The sequence below is a fragment of the Acyrthosiphon pisum genome, chromosome A2 (genome assembly GCF_005508785.2).
Source record: "Acyrthosiphon pisum isolate AL4f chromosome A2, pea_aphid_22Mar2018_4r6ur, whole genome shotgun sequence".
Classification (NCBI taxonomy): domain Eukaryota; kingdom Metazoa; phylum Arthropoda; class Insecta; order Hemiptera; family Aphididae; genus Acyrthosiphon; species Acyrthosiphon pisum.
In genome coordinates, this window is record NC_042495.1 from 7,772,202 (window position 1) to 7,789,862 (window position 17,661).

The 17,661-nt window shown below is 29.2% G+C and overlaps 3 protein-coding genes across 4 annotated transcripts; 1 reads left to right on the forward strand and 2 right to left on the reverse strand.

The window, feature by feature from the left end:
* Positions 1 to 5,954: 5,954 nt before the first annotated feature.
* LOC100159845 (26S proteasome non-ATPase regulatory subunit 14) lies at positions 5,955 to 9,556 on the reverse strand. The gene is given in 6 exon segments (NM_001293422.1): positions 5,955 to 6,298; positions 6,372 to 6,572; positions 6,684 to 6,796; positions 8,804 to 9,020; positions 9,076 to 9,328; positions 9,427 to 9,556. Coding segments are annotated over 5 exon segments (936 nt in total). The 5' UTR covers positions 9,319 to 9,328; positions 9,427 to 9,556; the 3' UTR covers positions 5,955 to 6,136.
* A 144-nt stretch (positions 9,557 to 9,700) lies between these two features.
* On the forward strand, positions 9,701 to 10,644 carry LOC100168722 (COX assembly mitochondrial protein homolog). 2 transcript variants are annotated; one of them, XM_003245132.4, is made up of 4 exons: positions 9,701 to 9,794; positions 9,976 to 10,068; positions 10,141 to 10,245; positions 10,315 to 10,644. In XM_003245132.4, exons 2-4 carry the CDS (start codon positions 10,002 to 10,004, stop codon positions 10,518 to 10,520), a joined length of 378 nt encoding a protein of 125 aa, XP_003245180.1. In that variant the 5' UTR covers positions 9,701 to 9,794; positions 9,976 to 10,001; the 3' UTR covers positions 10,521 to 10,644. The 2 variants fall into 2 exon arrangements, with proteins under 2 accessions (XP_003245180.1, XP_029344844.1); XM_029488984.1 differs by lacking the exon at positions 9,701 to 9,794 and adding an exon at positions 9,833 to 9,851.
* LOC100568704 lies at positions 10,539 to 11,759 on the reverse strand. Its single transcript, XM_003245135.4, has 3 exons — positions 11,537 to 11,759; positions 10,973 to 11,477; positions 10,539 to 10,910 (listed from the first exon to the last, which is right to left on the reverse strand). Exons 1-3 carry the CDS (start codon positions 11,720 to 11,722, stop codon positions 10,645 to 10,647), a joined length of 957 nt encoding a protein of 318 aa, XP_003245183.1. The 5' UTR covers positions 11,723 to 11,759; the 3' UTR covers positions 10,539 to 10,644.
* Between the last annotated feature and the right edge of the window lie 5,902 nt (positions 11,760 to 17,661).

Below are 17,661 nucleotides of genomic sequence, written 5' to 3' on the forward strand. Positions count from 1 at the left end.
TTATAGCTAAACATTGATAAGAAAATTGTGAATTTTTATAAAATGTTGTTTCTATTCAAACTCTTCGTTTATTATTGACATATTTTCAAGAATTCATTTTGTTGTATTAAATTATGAAAAAAAAAAAAAAAATTAATAATTTGTATTGAAATGATATTTTATTTTATTAAAAGTGTTTCTATTCACAATTGAACAGGGTGAATAACAAATCATATTAAATTGATATGATTGTTTCTATTCACCCATACATGAGTATGAATAGAAACAGCATACTTAAAATAAATATAAGATCTATTTTGAAATTTCAGTTTTTTTAATTTTAATGATTGTATTGTGTGTTTAAAGACCCACACTTTAAGGTATTAATATGCTGTTTTGTTATTTCCATTCCAAAGTTATAAGCTTTTGAAGTTGAAAAGTGTTTCTATTCACCCGGTTTTACGGTATACAGTAGAACTTCCATATTACGGTCACGGAAGGGACTGTAAATAATGACCGCTATTTAGAGATCCCGTCCTACAGAGGTAGAATAACACTAGGATAACACTCGACGGGACCAAAAAAATTGACCGTTACATAGAGGTGACCGTCCTATAGAGGTGACCGTTAACGGAAGTTTTACTGTACTATAATAATATCGTTATCACTGAACTACTCTGTAATGTGAAATTGGCTGAAATGTATTCACTTATACTGAATTCAACAACTGATGTGTCAAAGCTCGATCAATTTTCTTTTATGTATAAGTGTTAAGTGTGTTGTACCTACCTACAAATGATGTGTTCATAAAATAGAGATTAATTTGTGTTGATAAAAATGTAATTTCAACTGGAAATGAGATATATATATAACTATAGTTGTAAATATAACTTAAATTGGAGACAAAATTTGACAAGCTATTATGATGGTGCATTTAATACGCAATATTATTTGTAAAAGGATTACGCTCACTAATACAAAATGAGTACAAAAATGCAATACAATACAATATATATCATATGGTGTAGGCGTGTAGCGCAAAATATTTGAATTTAACAGTAGTCTGTGGTTGATTGTTATGCAGCAACTGAGTTTGTACTCGTTTTTTTTTATACAATTAGAAGTAACATTTTTAGGGTAAGTTTTTGTACCTAAAATAACTTTTTGGAAAGTGGGTGGGTGGGGTGGATGGTATTAACTACTCTTGAACCACCAACTAAAAAATTTCAAACCGCCTCTGCTAAATAGTAAGTATTTAGTATATAATATTTCAATTGGTGCGATTTTTATATTTTATAATGAAGTACGTGCTTACTTGCGGTGATCTTGGTCAAAACTGTGTCTGTTGATATCCAACCGATATTTTTGAACGGTTGTCGGTACCTGTATATAGTTAAAATATCGGAATTTTGTGAATCTAAATTCTAAATTATTCCTAAATTCATGATTTCCTCGCCTCACGAAAAACAATCAAAACCGAAATTGATTAAATATGTACCGTAAAATGGGGTGAATTGCAACGATTATTGAGTTTTACCCAACTTTGATCTTCATTTAAAAATCAGACATTTATAATACCGTTAAGGAAAACACTCTTTTAGAATTGTTGTTACCTTGTTTATCATTATAAGTATAATTCAGAAATGTAACTTATAAACTTTTTTTGTTATATTTTTTTTTATGACTTTGTTGCAATTCACCTTCAACTGGGGTGCATTGAAACATGAACTTAAAAACCATGGTTTATTCATTTAAAACAATTCATGGGTGAATTGAAACACTAAATATATAACTTTTTAAAAAAATAGGTAATTTTTCCAATTCATTGGTATAATTTTCAATTTTTTCTGATTATTATAGGTAACATAATAAATATCTCAAGTATAATAAACATAAGAACTAGGATTTTGGAGGTAATAAAATGAGTAAATTGATAAGCGTGGAGAAAATATTTTTTTTTGGCGGTAGAAATAATCCGATCACGATGTTTTTTTTTTTAATAGATAACATTTATCACAATTAATATAATTCTTATATTTTCAAAGTGATAACACTAAAATTGAATATTAGTCGACAATAATAAACAAATTACTGAAGACTTGTTGCAATTCAGCTTCCAGTTGCAATTCACCACATTTTACGGTACTATACACGTCTACACTTGATATTTTACTATTCCTCTTATTGAGACATGAATCGTACTGAGGCACAAAAAAAAACTCTGATACAGTTAATGTCATATTGTCATCGAAAGATTTGATACATCTAAATAAAAATCCAAGAGTTTTAATAGCTTAAAGACTATAAATCTGGTCGATATGTGTGGAAAATTGAAGATTAGATTTAAATGTAACACTGAATTATCGTATATTAGATACTCTGCAGGCAGATTGTTTTCCCCTATTAAATAATCAAACACTATTTTATTTTTAGTTCTATGAAATGATACCTTTGAGCATTTGGTTACATTAAGACTTAAACCATTTTCGGTACACAATTCAGAGGGTCTATCCAGATCGTATTTCAGCATTAAGCAGTCTTCTACTCGATTATAATATAGTATAGGATAATTATTTAAGATCATCAGCGAAGATTTAAATTTAGAATATTTAAATCAAGTGCCAATATCGAAAAAAATGTTAGAAATAACTACGGTTATAGTGCCTTATAGAGCAGCCTTGTAGAGGGCAAGCCGGTGAGTTTTTTTTTGAAAAAATTTAAATTTTGAAGGTATTTTAAAAATGTTGAAATTTTTGCTAATTCTAAACGATATTATAACGAACGTTATATTGGATAGGTATAATGGAAAAAATGCAACGATTTGCCCTTATAAATATTGTCAAAATTCAATTTTATAATACTTAGGTATTTTTACTCTAGAATCAAAATTGAGCGATTTATACTGAGACTGCGTAAACGCGTTTGTCTATATATCCGATATCGTAGGTATGTGTGTAAGACGGAGACAACACATGCAAGTGTGACATCCTCTTAACTTTAGAGTGTGTACCAGAGTTGGCCCAAAAAGTACCAGGTAAATTGCAATACCTAATGATGTTATTACTTAACTACAACAATTAAAAATATTAAATATACCTACAACCTACATTATAAAAGCATGATTTTTTTATTTGAAATTCAAATTTTGCCAACATCCGAAGTTTTGCAAATTTTTTGTACCTAATTAAAAATATACACGTTAAATTTGCATGGCTAATAATGCTTGAAAATTAAATACAATATTCATTGTAAGGAGTTCATAATGAAACCAAAAAATCCTAAGACCTAAAATATACAATCAGAATCTTTTTTTATAGTCATTTTAAGTTTAAGCTTGAACAAAATTAGATATTTAAACGAATAATAACAAATTTTGTTATATTTATAAAAAAAATATTTTTCTTGTTTATTTGAAACTTAACGTATATTTTTATTTTTTGTACACAATAAGGTTTACAAGGACTGAAAGACATTTTAATTAAATATTTAAATTAATTTTATGCCAAATGCCAATGCATAATGTACCATGAACTTATCCACACCGTTCTTAGGCAAGTTGGTATTGACTCAAAAATTAATAACAATAATTTATAATATGGATACGTGTATACCTACTCCTACTATTATATTAATTAAATAAAAATATTAATAATATGATGAATGTAATGTATTCATTAGGTATACATTAATTCAACCTACCGTAGGTATTACTAATAACTGAAAAATAACTACGATCGTAATATAAATATATTATAATATTATATAGGTACCTACTTAGTAATATAGGCTGACAGACTGTTTTCAATCAAAATCGTTTTTCTTATGTTATGCTTAATTTGATTTACGTACAGTAACTTTCACAATGATCAGGTACACTCTTCATATATTAACGCTAAGCCTGTATATAAATATATATACCTACCTACCTTCTCCCTATTTTAGATATTGTATATTTGTATTTTACAAATTAATGTTTTATAAAACATAGATGTCCAGATGGGTATTATGAGTATTGAGTATGCTCTACTGATTATACGCACTTATTAATGTAGGTACATTGTACATAATACATATAACTTTTCTTATTATACATTCTAGTAGGTCTTTACCACACCGCGCACACAAACTAAGGGGCTTTGCTCTTTTATCATACTACCTACTTATTTTTTAACATATTTGTATTTTGCAGTCTAGTTTAATATGTTTAAGTTTCACAATTTTTAATCACACAAACATGTTTGTTAAAAGTCAGGTACTGGGGTGTGGGGTCTTAACATAAGTCCATAACTGACAAAATACAAACTATTGTGACAGCCTTCGAAAAACATCAAAGCTTATCATTTGTTATCTGATTAATTAAAAATAATCCATAAATTGTAATTTGTTATTAATTAAAATAATGTAAATGCAGTCACAAATTAGCTGTTAAACGCTTAATAATTCCATATTACATATAGATATATAATATAGTTTGTATCATATGCGGTATGGCATACTAAACACAAAATTAGGCACTGTAAAAATAATTCCACTAAGGACTTAGAATTAGAACAAAGATTTGAAATATTTAAATTGCACAAATAGCATAAATATATTCACATTTAATATTCCCATTTTAATAAATAATGACGTTTGCAAGGATATCTTTTTTATTTAACATTATTAATTAATTGTAGTGTTTGTTGCATCAATATTATCAACTATTGATTTGCCTATACCTAATACGTAACATATTAGATTAATAATGTTATTTATAAAGTTTTAGTGCATAATATATTTATCGAATTAACTAAATTTCAATACCTTTGTGTCATAACATCAGTATACTTTTTGAAATAAACAGTAAGAGGGTAAGAGCTAATTGCTAAAGCGGCTATTATATGTATGATTTATTTGTACCACTAGTTTAAGTAGTTAAAACAATTATATCTTAAAAGAAAGAAACCTACAGTTAATAGGTAACAGTCAACATCACAAGAAAAATGTTCTGATATACTTACAAAATATATTTAAATTGATATTTATAGATTTTATAGAAAATGATTTATATAGAAAAACAGATTTATATAGCAGACATTTGGAGGTTTAATTTTGAACATTTCAACCGTAAGCAACTCAAATATAATATGTACTATGCACACAACTGTATGAGCAATAAGCGCTACCCAAAATGTTTAATGGAAATAGGAAATATAATATAAGAATAATAATATACATTTTATACATAAAGTATAATGTTTCAAAAATGCTTTAAAAATGTTTGTAGAGCAATTAATCTAAAAGAATGTTAATCATATAGGATTATATAAAAAAAAACTAGATGTGAGAGACAAACAAAACACATTTGACTGTACTGGTAATTCACCAAGCAGCGTACACAGATATTTTCAACAGGAGGGGTTAAAATAAAAAAATATATCAAAATATTTTTTTAACTTAATTTATTTTATGTCTATATGTATAGTAAAAAAATACCAAAGGACTCACACAAACCTCATTCAACAATATGTGTAATTCACTGTAGTTAAACAGTATAAAAACTAATACACATTCATAAATGCTCATATCTGTATTTTATAAAGTACATTTAAGGATGATAGTCACCTATTCATATTCATGAAGCTGCTTACAGCTATTTGTAAATTACCTTTGACTGTTAATGACATTTGAATGTATTTTTAAAACTCTATTACTATTTTTAATAATCTACAAGCCACCACTGATTTATAAATAATTATGATAGTTAACGCGAGGAAAATTCTTAAAAAGACTTGTAATTAAATAAAAACGTAGTTAAAATTATTTTATATGAAAACACTTGAATAGTTAGTAAACTATTAAATATTATTTATTACACTCATTATTCCTTTTTTTACTTTAATAACTTAAAATAAAATTGAGAAAATTAATTTATTTAAAATTAAAACCTAATAATATGAACGATGATATTAGCTTAAATTATATGAATAGAAACCTTTATTAATCAAGATTTATTTATAATATAAAAAAAGAAAAATTAAAGTTATGACTTATGAGTAATATTCATAGAAATATTGGAGCGGCAAACAAATATTAGCCATTAAATTCTGATATACAATTTAAAATAATTTATTTCTCTCCATATTTTTTCCTTGATTGCATAATATTTTCACAAGTATTATTTAAATACTACAGTATCCAACATAGAACCCAAACACTGAACAATGTTTCCGGACATTAAATTATCAACTTTTTCTTCCAAATGCCTCTTAGGATCTTGTTTGCCTACATTTTTAATGGCCAATTGTTCTGGTGTCATTTTATCCTCATCTTCCAAAGCCTTTAACAATTACATGCAATACATTTAATAATAAGTAAATTACTGTTTTCTATACAATAAAATAGGTATTTACTTTATTGTAACTCTTAGCTAATTCTAGCATTTCTTTAACTGTAGTTCGGTTGGTATCACAGTGCTTCTCATAATCTTCAAGTGCCATTCCATCCATCCATGATTTCTTGTGTAAATTCAATAACATTTTTTGTTCAAGTTCGTTTTTCCGGTAGTTTATTGAAATGGAATAGTAATGACGATTAAGACCATGAATTAGAGCCTAAAATGAAAAATAACATGTAACAACTCACCTATTATATTATATCTTTAGCGATATGTAAAATGTATCATCAATTATTATCAAAAAAATAATATTCAATAGTTTACTGACTTGTACTGAAGGTTTTTGTAAATGTCCTAAGTTGCTAGTAGTTTGTCTTGGCTCTTGGCCAAGCACCATCATATTGGGATTGATTAAACGGAAGGCATCAATAACTACCTTTCCTAAACAATAGATAACAAGCTAAATTAATTATTATTTTTTTCTCAATAAAAAAAACATTAGTAAATAGTGCATACATAGCATATGTTTGTTAAATGTTATATTATAACAGATACATTTTTTTTTTAAAGTAACTATGTTTTTGTTCTTAGTTTAGAATTCATAGACATTATTGCCTATTATCAGTCTGGAAGAGTTTAATAGAGGAGATCGTACCCACATTTATTGTCTCTGTCTATGTCTTACTAACACATAATAACCAAAATATATTACATTCAGCAGTTCAAATTTTGAGTTAGTAACTATAATATTATAGTGAATTTAGCTATAATCTATTCAAAATAAGAATGGTAAGCAGTGGTCAGCGAAGGTCAGACTCTTATCCTATTAGGTTGACGCGTGAGGCTAGTGCTTTGGAACAAAGCCACAACCCAACGCAAAAGTTGACTACTGTTCTTATTTTTAATAGAGTAATATATTATAAGACTTAAATGTGAAAACATTATCTATAGTCTCTAGTTGTATTTTTACAATATTCTATTTTTTAACAAGTTATGAGCATGTAAAATATTGTAAACTTCCAATGAGATAACACATATTATAATGTTCTTAATTTAAGTTTAATAATAGGTTAATTCACTCTAATATTAAAGCTAATGACACATAATTGGAACTACTGAATGTGTATTTTTGGTATATTATGACTACATAACACATGTATAACTATATACAGTATATATAATATACACATATATAACTATATAACTATATGTGTTGATAGGATATGTGAGTACAGTAATCCCTCGTTATCCGCGAAGGTTATGTTCCAGAAAACCTGCGCGGATAACGATACCGTGGATAACGAGACCAGTAGTTATCATAGACCCATAAGTACATATATGTATGTATAATGTATATGTGTTATACCTATAGCAGTATAGCGATATAACAACAATTATCTACAATTGTCAAAAATAAATTTCTACAGTGTTCGTGTAATAACGGTAAAACGTTATCGCAATTGCATTAATAATTTGTTATCGTGAACCCAACCGCGGATAATCGAAACCGCGGATAAAAAAAACGCAGATAACGAGGGTTTACTGTATGTCTTTTTAAGGTTAGATGTGGTATGATTATAAGGTGTTTTATTACAATAGAGTATTATGTTATAGTATAGTAGGTATGATGAAGCTCAGAATCTGTTAAAGTAAAAAAAAATATAATTGATTTCAGATTGAGCTTACATACTTAATACTAATATGACATTAATATTATATTAATGCAATTTAAAAATCTATTATTGATGTTGGCAACTAGTGTGTAACAACAATCATTTTACTAGAACTTAAATCTTATTTTATTCTTAACATTTTATATTCAATTTTGGTTTTCTATGCATATTTAATACATTCTATCATTGATTATAAATACTAGATTACTCATTGGCCGGTTTTTCGGTGTCACAAAATATTTACTCGCGTTAGATGGCGAGACAACGTGACTACTAGTGATTACAACATTATCCGATCTGATAAAATCGGGCGGCCATGTTAATGGGTGCAGGCTTGTGGTTAGTAACGTTGGGTAACGTTGTAACTACATCTCGCCATCTACCGGGATTAAATATTTTGTGACACCGAAAAACCGGCCAGTGAGCAATCTATAGTATTTATACTCAATAATTCTATGTTTGGCAATTAATGTATAAATAAAAAATAATTTAATAAATGTTTTTATGTCCTTAATAATTAGAGTTACCAAAACATTTTAATGAGAAGGAGCCGTGTAATGTTTTAGTGTAAATACCTCTTCCATAAACATTCACAAAATATTTTTCTTAAAAACTTTAATTTTAAATTGACAAAAAATACTTTAATATTGGTTGCCATTTCACTAAAAACATTAAGGTTTTAAAAATAAAATAACTCATTTAAATGATTTGATAAGACTACACTACCTAGTAAAGTTTATAGCTTAAAAATAATAAACACTATACTAAGTAATACCTTTGACACTTTGAATTGGGTCAACTACAACGGCAACAGCTCTTTCAGAGAGGGCTTCAAAACTTTGTTGTGTATTAATATCTACACCAGACAACCAGCAGCCAAACCCTGGATGTGAATGATACCATCCTACAACCATCTCCGGCCTGCCTGTTTGTTTCAACATATCCAACATTTTTGCTTGAAATACTGGGTCTACAGCTTCAACACTTACACCCTGAAATCATTAATTATGAACATGAAGTGAAAAAAAAAATAGTAAACATTCTTACGGTTCCAGTTTGTGGCATGGCGAATACATCAATGACACGTACGGTGTAATCATCCACAAATTCACCTAACATCAAGCCCATAACTTCCATAGGAACTCCAGCACGTCCATGTTTCAACATTTTTAACAAGGCCAACGACGACACATATACTTGTTCGGCAGTGTCTACAACGGGAGTATCGGCAGCAGGTGCCGACCCTTGTCCCAAAGGAATACCACCACCCAACCTCAATAGACGATCCATGACTTTTGAACTATCCGCAAAACAAAATCGAATAAATTACAGATAAAAGGTTAATGTAATATGTTAGTGTATAAACATTTACAAACTGAGCGATATTATATGACATACCTGTGTTGTTGTTTACAGTTACGTTTAAAAATTACAAACTTATATTAAATCATAGACAACTGAATTGTTTGGAGAAACTTACTACGCGAAGATTCAAGATACTCAGTACAAAGTATTGTATTTGTGAGTACAACTGAGTAGACAGTGACTAGTGTATATTATGTATTCGAAAAATGATTAAGCGAATTTGAGTTTGACAACAAACTAATCACATAACCTAAAATACCAAGTTCTTGTTTAATTGAGGTTAGACCATGGTTGAAAATGACAATGAAGAAAATCAAAATTACTGATAGTGCGATTGATAAGATAATATCAAACAAATATTAGCAAGAATATTATTTTAGATTTTAGAAATAACTTGAAAAGTAAGTTGCAAGTGGACATTTTTGGAATTTTAAATCATAAAACATCTTTATAGCTATGTAATATTATTTCAAGTTCCTTTTAGTTTTAAAAATCTTCTTTCTGTTTCAATAATATCATTATAATTAATACATTTTTAACACTAGTTTATAGACAAACATTTTTTTTTTTTACTGTCATCAGTATAATAGGCACTATTGTATGCTGTAATGTTTGCATCGTCAGAAGTTAAGGAGGAACGTACACCTCGATATGGAGGAGGACCGCACGGATTGGGTATGCATATTTTCTAATGATACTTTCCACAAATGTTTATCTCTTTAAAAATGGTTTCAATTATATTTTCAGGAGATCCTGATAGCTATAAATTGAGAAAAATTGAACAAAATGTAGTAATACCAAAAATTGTACGAGAAAGAGCAAAATATGAAAAATGTTCCGAAGAAAATAAAGGTACCTAATATCACTAGGTCTAGGTTTGTTATTTATTGGTAAAAATGAATTGTTTCAATCTGTGTTTAGTTTTCGGTGATTGTTGCTTGAATACTGGATTCTGGATGTTTTATAAATGCAGAACAGAAGTAAAAGGATTAAATGATTGCATGGCCAAGTGGTTTGTCAATGAAGATTTTATAAAAGAATGTCGAGATCAATATTTACAAGAACGAAGACAATACAGACTAACAGGAGTTAAAAAAAATGCAGAAGTACAGAAGATGAAAAGTTAAAGAAATTAAAAAAAATCATAGATTAGAAAGAACTGACCTAAAATAGTCATTTAATCTGTATATTTTTGTTTTTAGTCACACAATATACTATTTTTTTGTGTAAGGTTTACTCATATTAACAACATTAAGGTTTTTTTCTGTTTTGAGATGGTACCCAACGTCTGACTATAGTGTCATTGATAGTGTATTGTGACAGATCGATCAGCATTCCTTCTTCATATGCAGGACCAAGAACTGTACATATAAGTAGCTCTTTACTGGCAGCTTCTATTGCTCTACCACATCCATACCACGAAGGCCATGATGGTAGTAATTCGCTATTTTGACCATTAACACTGATTACTACCACATATGAAGAATGATAGTAAATAGGTGATGATTTGTACAGTACTGAAAAAATGCAAATACCAATTAAAAAAATAATTACTAAAAATTCAATATTGATAACTAACCGTAATCTCCACCATACTGTTGTCCAGGTTTGACAACCCATCCTTTTGATCTATAATAATGATAAGCTGCATAAAAATATGGAAATTTTTTTTTCAAACCATTAAATTGCTTCCAACATTCAACTATACTTATAAGTGAACTGTCTTCTGATCGAATTTCCAAACATTCTAAAGTGTAGCATAAAAAAAAGGCTTCTTCTAAAAGTAAAAAGTATGATAATTCATGTTGAACGCCAGATAGAATTAACAACTGTTCATATTCTGTAGAACAACTTGATTTTAATTCTTTCCAATTATTATAAACTGGCTTATTAGCAACATAATCTTCTTGAAGTTTGATGTGTAAGTTTTTTTCATCAGTCACGTTCTGGTTATTATGAGGAAAATCAAATGGCACTAATTCCATTGCTTGCCAATTCTTTTTTTGTCTTAGAACTTGATTTTGTAAGGTTTTGTAATCTATGAATTTGTCCTTGTCAATTATACCCAATTGTCCAAAACATCCCTAGTATTAAAAAAGATGAATTCATATTCCTAAAAATTAAATATTTACATTCAACAAACCAAATTGCAAAGACGTGATTTGTCATTTAAATCGTTGATGATAATAACTTTTCCATTAAAAATTCCTTGGTATTTTGGCCATGAATTTTGATCTAAAATTTCTCCATTTTCGTCATAAATAGGAAAATCAATCAGTTTAATGTTTTTTACATTTTTTTTTGATACTGGTGGTTTCAAAGGCAACATTTTTACAATAATCTCAATTAAATGTTTAAATAAAAAAAAATTTGGTAAATCGGATACTAAGATTGAATGTTTTTAATTAATTAAATTATTTTAGATTCGGATAAATTGTTTTTAGATTTAGTTATTTTTTTTAATTTTGTGTTATAATAAATTTAATTTACCATTATCAAACATTATTCAAAATAATATTATATTAACAAATATTTGAAAATAAAAAAGTTCAAGAATTCTCAACATTTTCATAAACATAAATCATAATAATATGTATCATACATAACTACATAAGACATAGTATACTGTATAATTACAGTATATAAGAATATAAAATATTACCCTATTAATATTATCTATAAATGTTATTATCAAAACAGATTTTTTTTTAATTTTCTTATCGTTAAAATAATGATAAAGTTTATCAGTGTTGCCAATACCTGTTGTTGAGGAATAAATACGGATTTTAAAATATAGCATACAATATTACTAATATTAGTAGGTAAGTACCACGATTTAAGACATTGACATACCTACCTTAGTATATATAATATTTAAAATATCTTAAATCGTGGTAACTACTATTACACGTTAAAACATAATTAGATTGCTTTATTTTTTAAATTTATATCCTGACAACTGTTGTAAAAAAGGTCCAATTATAAACAGTAAGCAAGCACCTACCTCTAAAAAATGCGATACGAAATTTCTCCGAGGCCTAGACGCCTAGTATATTTTAGTTTATGTACCTATATATATATATATATCGTAATAATGTAACATTGTAACTCCCCCTGAAATTGTTTTCTAGTTGCGCCACTGTACTAAATTACTAAGCCTAATTGTATAACTATATAAGTATGACACATAGTTGCTAGTATAGTTTACTAGCCAACTTGTTAGCAGGGGCGTCATTTGGGGGGGGGGGGGGGGCAGGGTGTGCAATGGCACCACTAACTTAAAAAATGTTAACAATTGGCCTGCCATTAATACTCCAATGCGTCGTCATAATTAACTTATACATGTTTTCATATATAGGTAATATAAAATATATATATTTTAAGTTTTTGTATATGTACAGTAATGACATTAGCTGGTTGCTTTAACTGCTTATAAGCTTTTAATTCTTTGAATTGCTAGCTATTTAAAAGTTGCATTAGTCGTTATGAGTTTTAATTAGAATTATAAAAGGGAAGGAAAGAATATTTACATAGGTTTGCATAGGTTTCCTACATTTATATATATATAAATATATATTTTTTTTAATGGCCTGGTGAAATGTCAAAATTGGCCTGCCTAAAAGTTTGCACACCCAGAAAAAAAACTGAAATGACGCCCCTGCTTGTTAGTGGGCTTAATAAAAGATGTCATAATTTTGAAAGAGAAAAACTAGTTTTATATTATATTCGTGATACAAACATGAAAACATTTTGAATTTTTATCGACCTCGAGGCTCGAACACTTGGTATATCCATTATCCAGTGGGCAGTAAGTTTTGTGGGTACCTATATAATACCATAACGGTGTATAAGGTACCCACTTCTCTAATTTATTTTTTAGCATATTTACTCACTAAATTTACCATGGTCTACGAAGGTTCAGTAGGTAGTAGGTATGTCCTATTGTACTGTATATCACCATATTATACCTATAAGTTTCTGACGTAAACAAAATATTCTGTAGTCGTTTGGAATTTTCCATACTCATTAGAAACCTATACGTAGTAAGTAGTAACGTAGTTTAATTAAGAGTTTTTCTATATAATAAATAATAATTGCTAGTGTTTTTTTTAGAGTGGATGGATTTATAACTTTTTATTAAATTTGACTGGTTGTGCTGTTGAACTGTTAGAACTTATAGACCATACTGCCTTAGGGCTAAGAGTACCTATAGAGTAATGTATAATAAAGTATAGAGTATTATAACCTATAATAAAGTAAGCAACAGACTGCGTACCGACTACTATCTATACGCGGTGGCGGTGTAGACTAGACTATATACCTACTTACGTAGTACGTAGGTATTGATTATACATTAACTCGCCAATTATTTGTGAAACAATTGTAGAGAAACACTGATTAGATCAAAAACTTTTAAGTTAATACTTAATAAAGTTCCAAGTTTTCTTGTAAAAAAATGTTCTTAGTCGTACGATATACCCTGCAAAACCATAATACCTACATAGCCACATAATAACATAATACATAGGTACCTATTATAATGGTATCTATATCGACAATATGCAGTACAAATAATATATTTAATAAGAATACAATATTCTATAATATGAATATTTAATTTTTTGAAAATACTTGAAATATTATAAGATCTTTGCGACTTAGTACAAACATTATTTTGAGTTGGTACTTTTGATAAAATTATTAAAATTTTAATTTATTTAGCACTTACACATAGCTAGGTACAACATACTTACTTTTATTTTATAACAAGTTTTAAGCCAATAAAATACAATTTGTTTATTACTGACAACTGTAATAATATTATATATAATTCATTTCTGTCATAATTGACATATTATAATACCCGCATGGCCGTATGGATAGTTGTTAATACATACATCTAACATGTCAAATATCAACACGTAACCTTTTTTGGATAGTTGGATCTGTATTTAATAATAATATGTAAATTACATAGGTAGTATTAATTTACCTATACTTGTTTTATCAAAATCGAAAATGATTTACTCAAATACAGATCACGGATTATACTTACGCTTTAAATTACCTAAACTATAGTAGACTGTAGTACGAAAATATTGTATTCAAGTAGGTATACTGTAATTTAACAAATTACAGTATGGAGTTTCGATGAATATTGATCAGGTACATTTTGTAGATAAACATATTATAATATTCACAAAGACAAATTTAATTTTTATTTTTGATTAATGACACGCGGCCATATACAATATGGTTAATAAAAGAATAATAACAAAATAATAATAACAAAAATTAAACTTAAAAATTACACTGCATGCCTATCTAAATAAGCATCTAATGCCATTATAAGCTTATCATAATATTTCTAATTGGAATATTAATTTTGTACATACAATAATGTAGCCATATAGGTACAATAATTGTTGAATCAAAGTAGTACCTATTTGCTATATACATTATTGAGATTCATACAAAAACAAAAACAAACCGCAAGGAAGTCCGACTGCTATAACTAATAGGTATTTAGTTTTTAAGTGTATGTATTCCTCATAATTGAGGTCACTTGTGTCTGTAATGTAATATGTGCATGTTTTAAATTTGAATTCAATGATAAATCATTATAATATTATTACCTGTACGAAAAACGATTCTGAGCAGAGATGGCCTGCACCGACTATTTCTAAGGATATTTTATTTATATTACAATAAGTAGGTAATTTTAATATTCTACTGTAGTAATACCACAGATTATATAAAACTAGTATAATATAATGTAATATAATCTGGGGTAATACGGTAATCGGTAGATAAACCCCCCCCCCCCCCAAAAAAAAAAAAAATCACAAGTATATCCTAATATATTATTATTATTAACTTATAACATATATGAGTCAATACGACAATTTACCACCGACACGGGTATTTTATAAAGGTGCCGTACCTGTATGTAGAATTTATTATGTTTATAGCATAAAATTATTCTAAATATTTTGATAATTTCGTTGGGAATAGAAAATAAAATAAATACGATTGTGTAAAATTCAAGACCCCAATAAGTATGTTTTGAATTTCAACAAAATCTATTTTGACGATAACTGCATATTATATTCATTAGTTTGTTAATTAACTCCATAACAGTATATGTCTGCAGTATTTAAAAGATACTTTTTTTAAATGATTTAATTTGAATAACGTATTTAAACCTTCAAAGTAAAATGTTATAATATTATTATTATTTTATTGTTGTATCTATATATTATATAGGTATTGGTTTATATAGCGTGCGCATATTGTGTAGTATTCCTTGCCGTGTTTAAATATAGGTAAATAGGCATATGAATATTTATGACTCCAGATTAAGATTAAGTTTAGGTTTCATCAACGTTTTATCGTTGATGATACCTATATATAATACCTATATATATTAGTATATTACCTATAAGTATGATGAGAAAAACAAAACACGAACCGACCGAAAACCACTGTTTATCCTATATTGGTAGTTGGCAAAATCCTGTTACGGAACTTGCTAACTAATATTATGAAGAGTTGGATAATATTACGCACGAGTTATTGGTATACCTACCATGTACACTGTATAAGTACCTACAATTATGACGAACAATTACGAAAATAGAAAAATGTCAGCATAGAAATATCAGAAAAAATTCCAAAAATCGAGTGTTGTAAACACCAATCTTATATACGCGCAGTGGCGTAGCCATGAGAGGGACTGAGGAGGCTGCAGCCCCCCACCAAATGCTGTGAAAATTTAAAAATTATTTTAATGGTCTATGATAGACGCTCGAAAAGTCTTAAATAGTATTTAAAATATTTAAAAATGTAACTACTACAAGTATTAACACTTTTCAGCTATCTAACTGTGCTAGTATTAATTTAATGTGTAAAAGTGTAAAAGTTGATCACCCCCCCCTCCCCTGAAAAAAATCCTGGCTACGCCGCTGTATACGTGTACCTCTATATGTGTATATTCACGTAGCAATTATTACTTAAACACCCAATACAATAAGTAAAAAACGGACAAACGATTGGGACGGACAGTCATCGTATCTTTTTGACGTCATGACGTGTGTATCGTGTGTAAATATAAATATCATGTATACCTATCTATAATATGATAATATGCCTATAATACCTACAATACACGCACATCCGTATGCGTACTCTAATATAGCGTGTGAATGTAAAATACGCGTCATGTGCATATATTACGCCCGAATTCGATCGCTGCCGCCGCCGCCTAAGAGCAATATGGAATAATAATAATATATAATCGTTGGCGGAGGACGCCCACGGTCGAGGAATCAGCGTTGCGCGCGACGAAATCGCATGTACCATATTATATACCATATACGGGGTGATCCGCATTTAACTGGTTACGGTAATTTTAAGTCATAATAATATGTAGTACAATATTATATATTTTTTTTAAAGTGTAAAGTATTTACAACGTTTTTACAAATAAAAATATGTATAATAATTGCTTATTATTTGTTATCGTACCTACCTATAATCTATATAATATTATGACTATCTGTGCGCAATGTCTTAGGGTTTTTTCATCTTGTTTTCAATTTATCATATATATATATTAATTTAACTACACATATCTTGCAGGAATAGAATGCTTTTCCGAAAATGTTGACGTTTATTTACTATCGATATCAAATGATGAACAAAATATGGGAACTCCTCGCCTGCATAGTATATATTTTACCCAGGTGCGCACGAAAATGGACTTGAGAAATCATACAGCGTCGCACCGAGTAAAAATGGAACATCCCGTATATACAATATATATGTATAAACGTACGCGTATACGGGCGCTAAAGGTTTTCCTTGTTTTCCGCGGTGCGTGGGCGGCGGTTGCGAGGCGTCTGCGGGGGTGGTTTGGGGCGCCGGTGTCGGTGCGGGTCGGTTACGGCGGCGGCGAGCGGGTCCGCTGTGGGCGACTCAGCTACGCGTACAACTGTATGGGTTACACGACCGTACAGTTGGACGGCGGTGGTGGAGTCGTTGGAGGTGGTGAAGGTGGGTGTGGAGGCGGTGGCGGCGTTGTAGCTGGTGTGTATAGCGCCCTCGACGGGGGTGCGCGCGGTGTTCCGTTCCCTTACAACGCGGCACTGCCGCGTATAGAGTATAGTCCGTTCCGAGGGACCCGATCGATCGTCGAGCGGACGCCGCTCACCCACACACACACACACACACACACACACACACACACACGAAAACTTACGCACACAC

Coding starts and splice junctions, on each gene's coding strand:
- LOC100168722 (XM_003245132.4), top strand. CDS start 10,002: ATGTTTGCATCGTCAGAAGTTAAGGAGGAACGTACACCTCGATATGGA. Junction 10,069..10,140: donor AGGAGGACCGCACGGATTGG/GTATGCATATTT, acceptor TTATATTTTCAG/GAGATCCTGATAGCTATAAA. Junction 10,246..10,314: donor ATGTTCCGAAGAAAATAAAG/GTACCTAATATC, acceptor ATCTGTGTTTAG/TTTTCGGTGATTGTTGCTTG.
- LOC100568704 (XM_003245135.4), bottom strand. CDS start 11,722: ATGTTGCCTTTGAAACCACCAGTATCAAAAAAAAATGTAAAAAACATT. Junction 11,478..11,536: donor AATCACGTCTTTGCAATTTG/GTTTGTTGAATG, acceptor TTTTAATACTAG/GGATGTTTTGGACAATTGGG. Junction 10,911..10,972: donor ACAGTATGGTGGAGATTACG/GTTAGTTATCAA, acceptor GCATTTTTTCAG/TACTGTACAAATCATCACCT.